This window comes from Hippopotamus amphibius, chromosome 3 (assembly GCF_030028045.1).
Source record: "Hippopotamus amphibius kiboko isolate mHipAmp2 chromosome 3, mHipAmp2.hap2, whole genome shotgun sequence".
NCBI classification, from domain to species: domain Eukaryota; kingdom Metazoa; phylum Chordata; class Mammalia; order Artiodactyla; family Hippopotamidae; genus Hippopotamus; species Hippopotamus amphibius.
The window spans coordinates 173,974,650-173,987,465 of NC_080188.1; the positions used below are offsets into that span (position 1 = coordinate 173,974,650).

Genomic DNA, 12,816 nt, shown 5'->3' on the forward strand with positions numbered 1-12,816 from the left:
TTGCAGTGTGTGGGCTTCTCAGTGAGGTGGCTTTCTCTTGTTGCGAAGCACGGGCTCTAGGCAAGTGGGCTTCAATAGTTGCAGCATGTGGGCTCAGTAGTTGTGGCTCACGGACTCTAGAGCGCAGGCTCAGTAGTTGTGGCGCATTGGCTTAGTTGCTCCATGGCATGTGGGATCTTCCCGGACCAGGGATCAAACCCGTGTCCCCTGCATTGGCAGGCAGATTCTTAACCACTGCGCCACCAGGAAAGTCCAGGATGGGTAAATATTTAATTAATATACTGTCAACTATGTATGTGTTGCCACAGAAGAAAAGGCGCTTAAAAATCTGTTTACTCTTGCTAGTCATTAGGTAAATGAAAGTTAAATAGCAAGGTACTGTTTTCAACAAATAGTATAGCATGGTAGTTAACAGCGTGAGTTCTGGAACAAGAAGATTGCCTTGATTTCAACTCCAGTTCAGCCATGTACTTGCTGAATGATCTTTGGCAAGTCACTTAACCTTTCTGTGCTTCATTTTCCTGTGTAATAGTTCCTATTTTGCATCTGGCAACAAGTATTACATAAGTATTCATTATTGTTATTTTACATCTTAAAAATTGGCTCAATATATTTGAGTTAGGTGAAGACAGCCACTTATACATAATAGTTATAGAAATTTAAATTTGATAGTGTTTCTGTAAGCAGTTTTGTTCTGTGTAGTGAAGATTTGCTATTTCTTTTGATTGAATAATTCCAGTTTTAATAATCTCAATAAAATTTGAAATGCAGACTTACATAACTTGAAATGCAGACTTATATGTTCCAGAATTACTTATGATAGCTTGCAAACAACTTAAATCTCTGATGGTTAAATATATTGTTGAATGTGATGCAACAGTTAAAATGTTTGCATTTTAATGGCACGGAGAAAGGTTATGGTGCAATAGGTGAGATATCAAAGATAAAACATTATCTTAAATACGTTTTAAAAAATGGTTGAGGCTAACTTGTGATTGCTTTGGAGTGGTAGAATTTAATCTCTGAGACTTACTTTTATTTTTAAAATGGGGTTAACAACTCACATGCTGACATTAATTGCTGACAATTAAATGAGGTAATTTGAAAATTCTTTGGATGTCTTCTGTTTTTATTAAGTCATGTTGTCATTCATCTTTAATATTTTTATTATAAAGTCAATCCTTGTATTAAAGAAGTACTGTTTTCTTAAATATTGTCTTTACATTTACTTTTTTTTGTTTTGTTTTTTTGGCACACGGGCTTAGTTGCTCCGTGGCATGTGGGATCTTCCTGGAGAAGAGATCAAACCTGTGTCTCCTGCATTGGCAGGCGGATTCTTAACCACTGCGCCACCTAGGAAGCCCTACATTTACTTTTTAACATAGGAACTTCTAGCGCTTTTTGTCTGCATTTTTTCACCCCTGCAATTTACCGTTAGTGCACAGTTTCCTAGAAATCATTTTCCAAATGTAAAGCTATTTTATGATTGTGGTGTTGCTTGTGTGGTTGGTTTAGGCTTTTTTTTTCTTCCCTCTCTAATCTACAGCAACTGGAGCAGATTCAGAAGGAGTTAAGTGTTTTAGAAGAGGATATCAAAAGAGTGGAAGTAAGCTATCCAGAGTTTCTCATATTTCTAGTAATTTTTCAGTTTCATGAAGTTTTTGCTTTTCCTTTAAATTGCTGCATTAAACTTATGGTACTGGTCTCCACTGTATAGAAAGCAACAGTCATAATTTATGCAATAATAGTTTATTAGGAGGCCTTTTCCTCTGAGTTAATGATCAAAAGTTAGAGTTTAAGACATTAGTAAACAAAACTAATATTTGAATCAAGAGGAATGTTACTTTCTTAATGTTTGCAGAGAATATTTTTAAAGTGGAGACTGACATATCCTGTTTTTCTGTACTTTGGAGAGTTGAACCTCATGATCCAGTTCCCATACTATTGTATTTATCTTAATATTTATCAGTAGGTTCTTACCTGAATTAATGATTAGTGTTCATTGTTCACATAGTGTACTGTACATCTCATTTAAAATATTTACATTTGTCTTTTTCTGCATTCTGTGGCTTCATTAGTAATGAATATTTATTAAAGAGTTTCTGGTTCTTTAAGAGTGTGTATCATAGAAAAGGCTTGTTTCTTAACTTTCAGATATCCTTGCTTTTGTACTCTATGGAAAGGAAGCCTTGAGAAATTTGGATGTTAAGACAAAAAGGGACTGATAAAACCTGGGATTGGAAAGGGATATAATATCATAACTCCTTTTGATTTATACATCTTCTCTTTGGAGTGTCTATAACTCTAATAATTGTGCTTCCAGGAAATGAGCGGCTTATACTCTCCTGTCAGTGAGGATAGCACAGTGCCTCAGTTTGAAGCTCCTTCTCCATCACACAGGTACATAGCTTGAAACTTGTAATGGCTTGGGATTTATGTTACAAAGTGCACATATGGTATTAGTCCTTGGGAGCCTTTTCCATGTAATGTACAAAACACTGAGAAATTACTTTTGGTCATGATCTAGAAATGAGATTCAGATGGCCTATCTGCTTCCTTAATGCTTTGAATTTTCATGCCAGGGACGATCAGTGAGTAGACTATTATAACACTATGAGCTCACTGTTGGATTAAAAGTTTGGTGGATTTCTTAAAATAATGGCAGTTGTAAACATCTTGTGAATTAAAATCAGGTGACATTAAAAATCTATAATTTGAGAACATGAAATGGTAATACTAGGGAAAAATTAGATAAACTAATACCTTTGACTTTTCCACTAACCTCTTGAATTTTCTTGCAGATCTTGTTCCCCAGATTTAAAATGAAGCCATTAGATAGATGTTAGTTTAGATATCCCTGGTATTTTCTTTATAACTCCCCATTATTAATTTAATCAAATCTTCCCTTCTGTATGCTCTGTTAGAGCAGGAATTACATTTGTCTTGCTCATGACTGTTTCCCTAGGTTTTAGAGTAGCAATAGTGACTGGCCTCCTTCAGTAAGTTTTTGTGAAATATGGTGAATGTCTGTGGTCTCTGTATAGCTCTGAAGTTCTATTTGATGAAATATTTACTACCTAAAATTTGAACTTGAACTTTTTTGTTGTGTTCAAAGCAAGAGCAATTCTACATGTGTTTAACTTGCTAATCCGTTTAGGATGGTGGTCCAGTGGAAGCTTTTCAGACAAATAGTTTAAGGATAACACATGGATTATCAGGCAGTGCAGTGACAACACAAGAGATTACACTGACCTTCAGAGCCAGTGTCAGTTCAGAAAAGCTCTTTTAGGTCTACTTTGGGATGGTATTTGGGGAAGGGGCACAAGGGATATTTAGTTAAAGAGCATTCCTGGGATGTTTGATATTTTTCATTAACCATTTTATGAAGACTCCTCATGAGTAATAGGTGATTCTGGGGTCACTTTACCTGTGTAATTCAGCTTGTTTTTGTCCATATTTTATTTTCATTAAAACACTTGGGAATGACTCAGTCTGTGGGATAATATCTTTAAGCTTAGTATTCACTTCCTGATATACATGGAATCTTCGTCAGTGGGATATTTACTATGTGAGTGCATGCAGGCAAGTAAAAGTTGTCATATCACAAAATCTTCTCTGATAAACTGATAGTTGTCATTGTCCTATCACTCTGTCATATCATTTTAATAGGAGCATTTCTCTCTATCTGTTGTGTCCAGGTCTTTGTTAATCTCTCACTGATGACTTTAATAACATGTTGACAAATTAGTATTATATGTGGTGTTTTGACTGGGATCTGTTTTAGATTTTAAAATATTTACTGGGGTTCCCACGTAGAGGATAGAGAAGAGACTTTCTGTGTTCCTCTCAACCCCCTGCCATTGGAAGCTAGGAGGAAGGTTAGGAACATTGCAAGAGTCCAGAAGAGAGGAAATGGTGGAATTTTATTGGATTTTATAGGATTTTATTGGTGGAAGAGAAGTGGTTGTATTGTAAAGTAGCCGATCTCATAAAAGATATAGGATTTCATGATGTCCATGAAAACTTTGTTGAATTGCTAAAATCGTATGGAGCACTGTTGTCAAATGAGATTTGGGCAGAATTAGACTGAATAACAATTGAAGATGGGAAAATAGACATGGTATTTTCTTCAGAGTGTTTTTATATTTTCTTAAAACAGGTAATTTGATTATCACTCAGGGTTTCAGAGAGACACTTGGGAAAATGATGTAGCTTTAAATATTCTTGGTAAATGACCCTTAAGATTAAGATGTGGTATTTAACATGGGAAGAATGTTATACTGTCAATATTTAAGTTTGTTTTACTTTTAAGAAATAGCATGTAGTTGAATTATAATTTTCCCCTGATAATTATTAGCTTCATTATTTAAATACCAGACAGGTTTTGTTTTTATTCCTCACTGTAATGTTTTGGTCTCTCTTTTTTTAGTTGTTTACTTTAAAAAAAGACTTTCTGTGAATTCATTTTTTTTCCTCTTTCTATTTTGAGGACCTTTTTAATAAAATCATTAAATCCCTTACATAGATTTTGGGTTTATGGTCAGGTTTATGTATTCAATGAAAATAAAAACAAAAGACATATAACTTACCGCCCCTTGCCCACCATCAGTTTGTCTTCTATATACCATGATTAGCTGTAATTGTTATATCCTGTCTCTTCTCTGCCTTCTACCTTGTTTAGATCCCGAGTATCTCATGGAGAGCTCCCCAAACAGGATGTTAGGGTACCTTTGCTTATATTGTTTTTTTCCTAGAAACTCCTCCTGGATTCCTCTCTTAAGTAGCTATCCAACCGCCCCCCACCCCCCATCCCTACCCCCAACCCCAGCTGCCCCCAAGAATACAACCAAGGGTGAGCTTTTCTCTATTCCTTTTTTTAAAAATTATTTATTTACTTATTTATGTATTTTATTGGCTGTGTTGGGTCTTTTTTGCTGTGCGCAGGCTTTCTTTTAGTTGCAGTGAGTGGGGGCTACTCTTCGTTGTGGTGTGTGGGCTCCTCATTGCCGTGGCTTCTCTTGTTGCAGAGCATGGGCTCTAGGCGTGTGGGCTTCAGTAGTTGTAGCACATGGGCTCAATAGTTATGGCTCATGGGTTCTAAAGCGCAGGCTCAATAGTTGTGGCACACAGGCTTAGTTGCTCCGTGGCATGTGAGATCTTCCTGGAGCAGGGATCGAACCCATGTCCCCTTCATTGGCAGGTGGATTCTTAACCACTGCGCCACCTAGGAAGCCCCTCTCTATTCTTTTTTGATACATGAGTTACCTAAAAAAAATGAAAGGGAGGAAGGAAGTGGGAGATAGAATTAACTACCTTTTTTTTTTTCTTATTTTTAAATTTCTACTTATTTTGTTCCTGCTCTGTACTTTGTGCCCTAGTTTGTGTGGATTTCCTGTGCTGTATTATAATCCTATTAATATTGGGACTTTCTTACACTCTCACTTGGTGGTGTTTTTTTGTTTTTTTGTTTTTTTGGGGGGGCTGCATTGGATCTTCATTACTGTGTGTGGGCTTTCTCTAGCTACGGGAGCAGGGGCTGCTCTTCGTTGCAGTGTGTGGGCTTCTCATTGCAGTGGCTGTTCTTGTTGCAGAGCATGGGCTCTAGGCACATGGGCTTCAGTAGTTGCAGCTCAAGGGCTCAGTAGTTGTGGCATACAGGCTTAGTTGCTCCATGGCATGTGAGATCTTCCCAGGCCAGGGATTGAACCTGTGTCCCCTGCGTTGGCAGGCGGATTCTTAACCACTGTACCACCAGGGAAGTCTGCTACCACAATTTTATATGGGCATTTATGCATAATAGGATTTAAAATAGGTTTTTGAATAAATGTATACTTAACCTAGAATGTAGTTTAATTTTCATAGTTTGTGAAAATTTGATTGAAGCATGATCTTTTAGTATACTTAATAAGTAAACTAATAGTAATCTTTAAAAAAAACAATCAATCAAGCTTCATTGGGGTAAGGTTGGGGATGAGTGTGTGATTATTTCCTTGATAAAATCAGTTAAAAAATTTTTTTAAACACTTTTAAGCCTTTATCCATTGCAAATTTTTCATACTAGAATTAGTTCAACCCTAAAGATTGCTGCTTTCAGGGCCTTTTTAATTCTTTAGATTCTGAGGAAGAAAGTCTCCACAGTTCAGAGGATACACTATATAGTTTATACTTCATTGTTACATGGCTGTATATATCCAATTATGAGTAAATTAGAGAGTGGTAGACAAGCACAGTCCTTTTTACTTGTTGCCAGTGGAATTGTTGTTGTTTTTTTTTTTTTATCTGAGAGTATGAAACATTTTAGTCAGATTTTCTACTTGACAATGACAGTGATGATTTTGTTTAGATTAAAACATTCTAAACAAAACAAAACAAAACATTCTTAGACGGAGAAAACCTAAAATCTAAAATTTATATTTTAAGTCTTCTTCAAAGCCATTTATTACCAGTAGTTTTGCTTGTAATCTTTTAAATGCATTTCATTGATGTGATTTCTATCTCAGAAATAATCGTCTCATAATTGCTTTATTCTTTGTCTTCAAATTAAGCAAGTATTTCAGAATTGTCAGTTATTAGTCACTAACCTCTGTGGTTTTAGAACTTCAAAGAACTTGGTTTAAAGATAATGTGTTACTTGAAGCTACTTTATCTGTTTGGGGTGAATATGCTTTAGTATGATCCAGATAGTTACTGGAGTTAAATTTGCAGAGTAACTTTTGTTTTCCTGTGATAAAGTAGTAAATAAATACAGTATAAATACAAATAGTAAATAAGATTAATCTAGAATCTCTAATCTTTAAAATGCTTTACCAATAACAGACTTGCTGTTGATCATAAATTTAATTCACTTTTTAAAAGACACATACATAAGTTTAAATTGTGAGTTGCTTATTGAAGTTTTCTGTGGTGTAGAACAGGGATATTTATAAATAAAATATATAGATGAGACTTTTCTATCAGATATTTTTGAGACTTAACCTTTCATTTGCATCTGTCTTTTTTTAATTTTAAGTTTTTAAAATTTTATTTTCTATTAATTTTTATTGAAGTATGGTTGCTTTGTATGTTGTGTTAGCCTCCACTGCACAACAAAATGAATCAGCCATACACATACAGATAGCCCCTTCTTTTTGGACTTCCCTCCCATTTAGGTTACCACAGTGCATTAGGTAGAGTTCCCTGTGCTATACAGTATCTTCTTTATCCATTTCTCTGTTGATGGACATGTGTGTCTGTCATTTTATTTATTTATTTATTTATTTATTTGTGTGTGTGTGTGTGTGTGTGTGTCATTTTAGACAAAGGTCCAGATGAATCAAAATGAAGGGAAAAGCAAGGGGTCACTTTATGGATGCTAGAATTATTAAACTATTATTAAGAATATATATATGTAGATATAGAACTAGATACAGTAGTGAGTCAGTAGCTTGTGAATTTGTATATTTTGTAATTTGACTGAATAAACTAATAAAATTCAAGGAATTTGATTTTGTGTAATGGCTCCTGGACTAGGTTAAGAAATTCCTTTTTAACTCACCCACACAACTCTTCACTGTTACACTTACCCTGTGACACCTACCCTTCCCCCAAGTCATTGAAAAAAAATGTGTGTGGTGAGGAGAGGGTGGGTGGTGGTTAGGGATAGCTCTTTGGTATAGTGGATGAAATGGACCCATCTTCTCTATAATTGCATATTGGATCACTGGCTGGATTATGACCCATGACCAGAGCAGTGTTAATGGCATCTTCTTCACATATTAATTATTAAGTTTTTGGTACTTTTTGGCAATTATTATTGGTTCAGCTGCCTTATTTTACTTACCAAGATAACTTTTAACATTTTATTTATTTTAATTTTTATTTATTTTTTTCACTGTCTTTTATTTATTTTCTGGCCACACCTCATATCTTATGGATCTTAGTTCCCCGAAAAGGGATCGAATCCAGGCCCCCAGCAGTGAAAGCATGGAGTCCTAACCACTGGACTGCCAGAGAATTCCCTAAGATAACTTTTTTTTAAATGTAGGAATTGAAATGTTTTTGTGGTCAAGTCTAACTCTAATCCTTATAGATTTGTCCCTAATTATTATATATTTTAAACAGATCTTCTACATAATCCTAAAGGGTTTTTACTATAATATTTGTTTCCCTTTATCCAGGAGGGGAATTATGCAATATAGGAAATTCTCCATACACAGCCTGACACTATTTTTTTTTTACATTCAGAAAAAGAACTTAATGAATAAAAGGTATAGTATAAGTAATTTATATGCAAATGATTCAAATGCATAGTTATTTATATAAAATACACAGATAGTAATAGGACATTGAATTAATAGGTTTTCATACATCCATATCATGGGAATAATATGCAAACATCTAAATTACATTTTTCAGAATATTAAGGTACAAGGTAAATTTTTGTGATATAATGTTTGATCAAATATGTATTTAACTTGTATTTTTGTTAATAACATGATCTTAATCAAGTAACTATGTATCTATATACATTGACACTATTTTCCAACAGTAAGTCCCCTACATATGAACAAGTTCCCTTCCGAGAGTGCATTCGTAAGTACAATTTGTTCATAAGTCCAGCAAACTTAGCATAGGTACCCAACTAACACAGTTGGCCGTATGGTACTGTACTGTAATAGGCTTTTAATACTTTTCACACAAATAATACATAAAAAACAAACACAAAAAATAAACATTTTTAATCTTACAGTACGTATCTTGAAAAGTACAGTAGTACAGGTACAACAGCTGGCATACAGGGGCTGGCATTGAGTGAACAGGCAAGAAGAGTTACTGACTGGAGGAGGGAGATGGTAGAGCTGAAGGATCGTTAGTAATAGGAGATGGAGGGCAAGCTGCAGTTTCACTCACACCTGACGTTGATGGCACAGGTTCTGGTTCCTTGCTGGATTCAATTCTGTATACCCTCTTGAAAAAACGATCCAGTGATGTCTAGGTAGTAGCTCTCTTTCTCATGTCACAAATGACACGGTAGCACTGGATTGCATTCTGAACAGCTGCTGCAACCTTCGTGTACCGTTCTATGTTTGGGTCCTATACCTCAGAAACTAACAGTGTCTCCTCAAATAAAGAAAATCCCCTTGCCATTTCCTGCGTCATGAATTGGTTCTTCAGTTACTTCTTCCTCGTCTCTCTTGGCGCTTCTTAGCAGTACCAGCTAAGTCACTGCTGCTTTTACATTTACTTCTGGACATCCTGGGCTTGAAATAAAGATACTGTACTACTGTACTCTATACAGTATTGTACAGTAAAGTATACAAAAGCACAGCCACTTGTAGAGGATGCACACACGTGACAATGTATGCCAGACACGTGAACTAACTTACGTGATTTGACATGCGAACACACATTTGCAACTTTGAAAGTTCGAAACTTGAAGGTTCATATGTAGGGAACTTACTGTATCTCCAGATGATTATGAACAGATCTTAAGAAATCTCTGCTACACTTGCATTTATTGTTGTGAGTACTAAGGACTACTTGCCTTAACTCTGACCCTATACCATGCAGAGGAGTTGAACTTGATGCAATAGGCGATGGAGGACGTTGAAGAATCTTATGAAGTTTTCAACTTGAACAAACACATAAAGAAACACAAAACACAGAAAACAAATTTCCTTGGCAGTAATGTAAAGGGTACTCTTCATACATCTGTAGTTTATCATTCATTTGATGGATAACAGAAATGTAGCAAGTTATGAAAATCTTTTTTGAAATAGTGCAATTTCCTTTATTTAGAATATCTGAAGAATTCTTCAGTCACTCATCTGGTTTTCAGAGGTATATCAGGCATGTATAACACACAATTTTAGGCACTGGAGATAACAGCTGTGAATATGACAGACCCTAGTACTCTGCTCTCATGATTATATAAAAGATGGAAAATAAGTTATGCTGTCAAATTAATTATCCTGTTTAAATATGGTATAGACTTTTTGATTCCAATTATTAAAATAATCAAAATGTGTTTAACTTTAAAACTTTAGTAATTATATTTGATGAGTAGGTATTTCAGGAGTTTTAAAAAAACATCTTTGGGTTCTTGTTATAAACTAATTGTCACCGCTTGGTAAAGATACTAACAGTCCTTTCTAATTCTTAAATCTGAGGTGTGACTAGGACAGGTTTCGATGTGCATGAGTATCAGCCAAGACTCTTGGCTGACATGCAGACTTTTGAACCCTACCCCCAAAATCTGATGATTAGGTCTGAGATAAGTTCCACAGATTCAAATGCAAGCCTGGAGGATCATACTTTAAAAAATGTGTAAATATTGGTTTAGTGGGTAGTGAATATGTCTATATTACTGACAAGTCTTAAAAATCTTCAAGTAAGATATGCTTATTTTCTTTTTCATAGAAGAAAACTCTGACATTTAACACTAAAGTTTCACAACTATCTTAAGCTTATTTTATCTTTAGGGAAGATAGGGCAAAGATTTCTATTTATTTTACTCTCTACTCTAAGTTATATATCCTCCTATAATGTCTTAAAAATGCCTCAAGTTATGTTCCTGGGCTTGAGAAAGCCAGAAAAGTTAAAATTAAGTTTCTTGGAAGGAAGCAAATTATTGGTATTTACCAACCATTCCCTGTTGATTTCATTCATATTGCTGTGATTAGATCCTCTTGTTATGTATGGCTTTTGCCCTTTCAGGTTAGAGTCATATAGGAAACTTTTCACCTCTGCTTATTTTAGGTGTACCTTGATTCTGGGAGGTCAGGAATGGGAGAGGCTGGGAAAACTTAGCTTAGATATAAGGATAACTGAATGCAAGCATAAAATTTCATGTACTGTCACCATTTTCTGTTTCTGCTGTTTACTGTCTCTCCCCTACCCAAAAGTCCCAGTGTATTTTCCCCATTCTCCAGATCCTCTACCTTTGAATCTTTTGTTGCTGTTTTTGGAATGCTTCCTCTACTTTCTTTGCTTTTAAAACCTTTTTCTGAGATTATTTCAAAGAACTGAGTTTTTGTAACACTAAAATTTGTGACAACTATATCATCTGATAATTAAAAATTTTTTCTCTGTGAATTATAAGTAAATTGTAATCTATTCCCACTCATTGATGAGTGGTAGTAGGATATAAAGGAGTCAAATGCAGTGCTTAATCTAACGAACTAGGACTTTTACTAGTTTTGTTGGAGGCAGATCAGTCTTGTCAGTCTTTTTCTTTTGAGTTTGTTATTCTCGTGTTCTTGAAATTCTACCAAGCAAGTTATTTACTTTCAAAGGCAGTAAAGAGGTAGGTTCAGACCTGTTCCATTTTTCAGAAGTTTTCCAGCACATTTGTTCTTTACATCTGCCAGCAGTAAGTTTCTCCCTGAGGAAACTCTTATAAAGAAAACTTTAAAATGAATTGCTCTTTTGCTTTTCTTTTTAAAATTTAATAATATTTTGGAATTACAGACCTTTTAAAAGGCAGTATAATATTAGATTCATACAGTCCTCCTATATACTATGTAACTACAATCCTTTCTAACCATCTACAATTAAAAGGGGACAAAAGGTGTTGGGGAAAGTTTTTCCTGGATATGTGAAGTACTCTAACTTCTGTTCTTTGAAAAATAAATTGAATCTCTTTTTCCTAAGGATCATAGATATGTATTCTGGAGCCCAATATTTTTTATTATTGAACTACCCTTACATTCTTCAAGTAAATCCAAAGCTTGTATGATATATAGGTTTTCACAACTTTTTGGGAAACCTTTGGAGTCAGATGTGTTTCATTATGTGGTGTTACGTCTATGCCCCCATACCCTTTCCTCCCCAATTTTAGAAAGGTGACACAGTGCCTATGCCATATATTACATACACTGAAGGAGGAGTAAAAAAAGGCTGTTCCATATAATCAAGCACATTAATATTTCAGCATTGAAACATGAATGTTGACAGTAAGGTAAATGGTATCAAATCCGTTCAGGTCAGGTTTTCACTTGAAAAAGTTGCAAAAAGTGTTTGATTTTCATAGTTTTGGGTTTTAGGAATTGAAGTTTTATGTAATCTTTTTGAGCCCAGTATTTTTAAAAGCCAAACTATATATTGCTGAAAAGGCCATTGTAATCACCAGTGTTTATTTATATAAAATCTGTTGTATAAAATTTGTTGTAAAATATCTTGGTGAAATTCTTAGAAATACCACAAGATAAGTAGTAGTACTATCTATTCTAATGAGTCTGAGACATTGTAGAAGAAAAGATTTCATGTTAATTTTCAATTGAATTTTACATTAGAATCAGGAAATTATTACTGTCTTAGAGAACTGTATTTGCAAAAGTTGTAACTGTCAGAGAATATAGCATATGTGTATTAGATACTGTTTTGTAATGTACACGTGTTATCTCATACAGCCCTCACAGTAAATGCCGTGTATCCTTTCATTTTACAAATGAGGAAATTGAGTCATAGAGATGAAGCAGTTTGCCCAGCATCACAAAGTTAATGGTGTGATTAGTATTCTAAAGCAGGCATCCTTACTCTAGAGCCTCTAAAACTTTGGGAGGTAAAAGGGTTTTGGAGATCATCAAGTTGATAATAAAACATCAAAAAGAAGGTCAGTAGAACCTTATGGTTCAAAAATGGCAGGGCAGTGATTCTTCAAGATGAGCAAACATATGTCACTTTGGCAGTCTTACATAAGGATTCTGGAATTATACTGTCTGGGTTCAAATTTCGGCTCCATACCTTATCAGCAGTTTGACCTTAGGCAAGTAAGTTTATTATTAAGGTCTGTAACCTCAGTTTTCTCATTAGTAAAATAAGGATAATAACACCTGT

General features: G+C 34.8%; 1 protein-coding gene across 6 annotated transcripts in view; it reads left to right on the forward strand.

Annotated features, from left to right (window-relative positions):
• The window catches only part of COP1 (COP1 E3 ubiquitin ligase), a 238,793-nt gene that overhangs the window by 62,700 nt on the left and 163,277 nt on the right, over positions 1 to 12,816 (forward strand). For all 6 annotated transcript variants that reach the window (XM_057729123.1, XM_057729128.1, XM_057729125.1 and 3 more), the window contains 2 exons: positions 1,547 to 1,606; positions 2,324 to 2,400. In XM_057729123.1, coding sequence (XP_057585106.1) covers positions 1,547 to 1,606; positions 2,324 to 2,400 — 137 coding nt within the window. The remainder of the gene's footprint in view (positions 1 to 1,546; positions 1,607 to 2,323; positions 2,401 to 12,816) is intronic.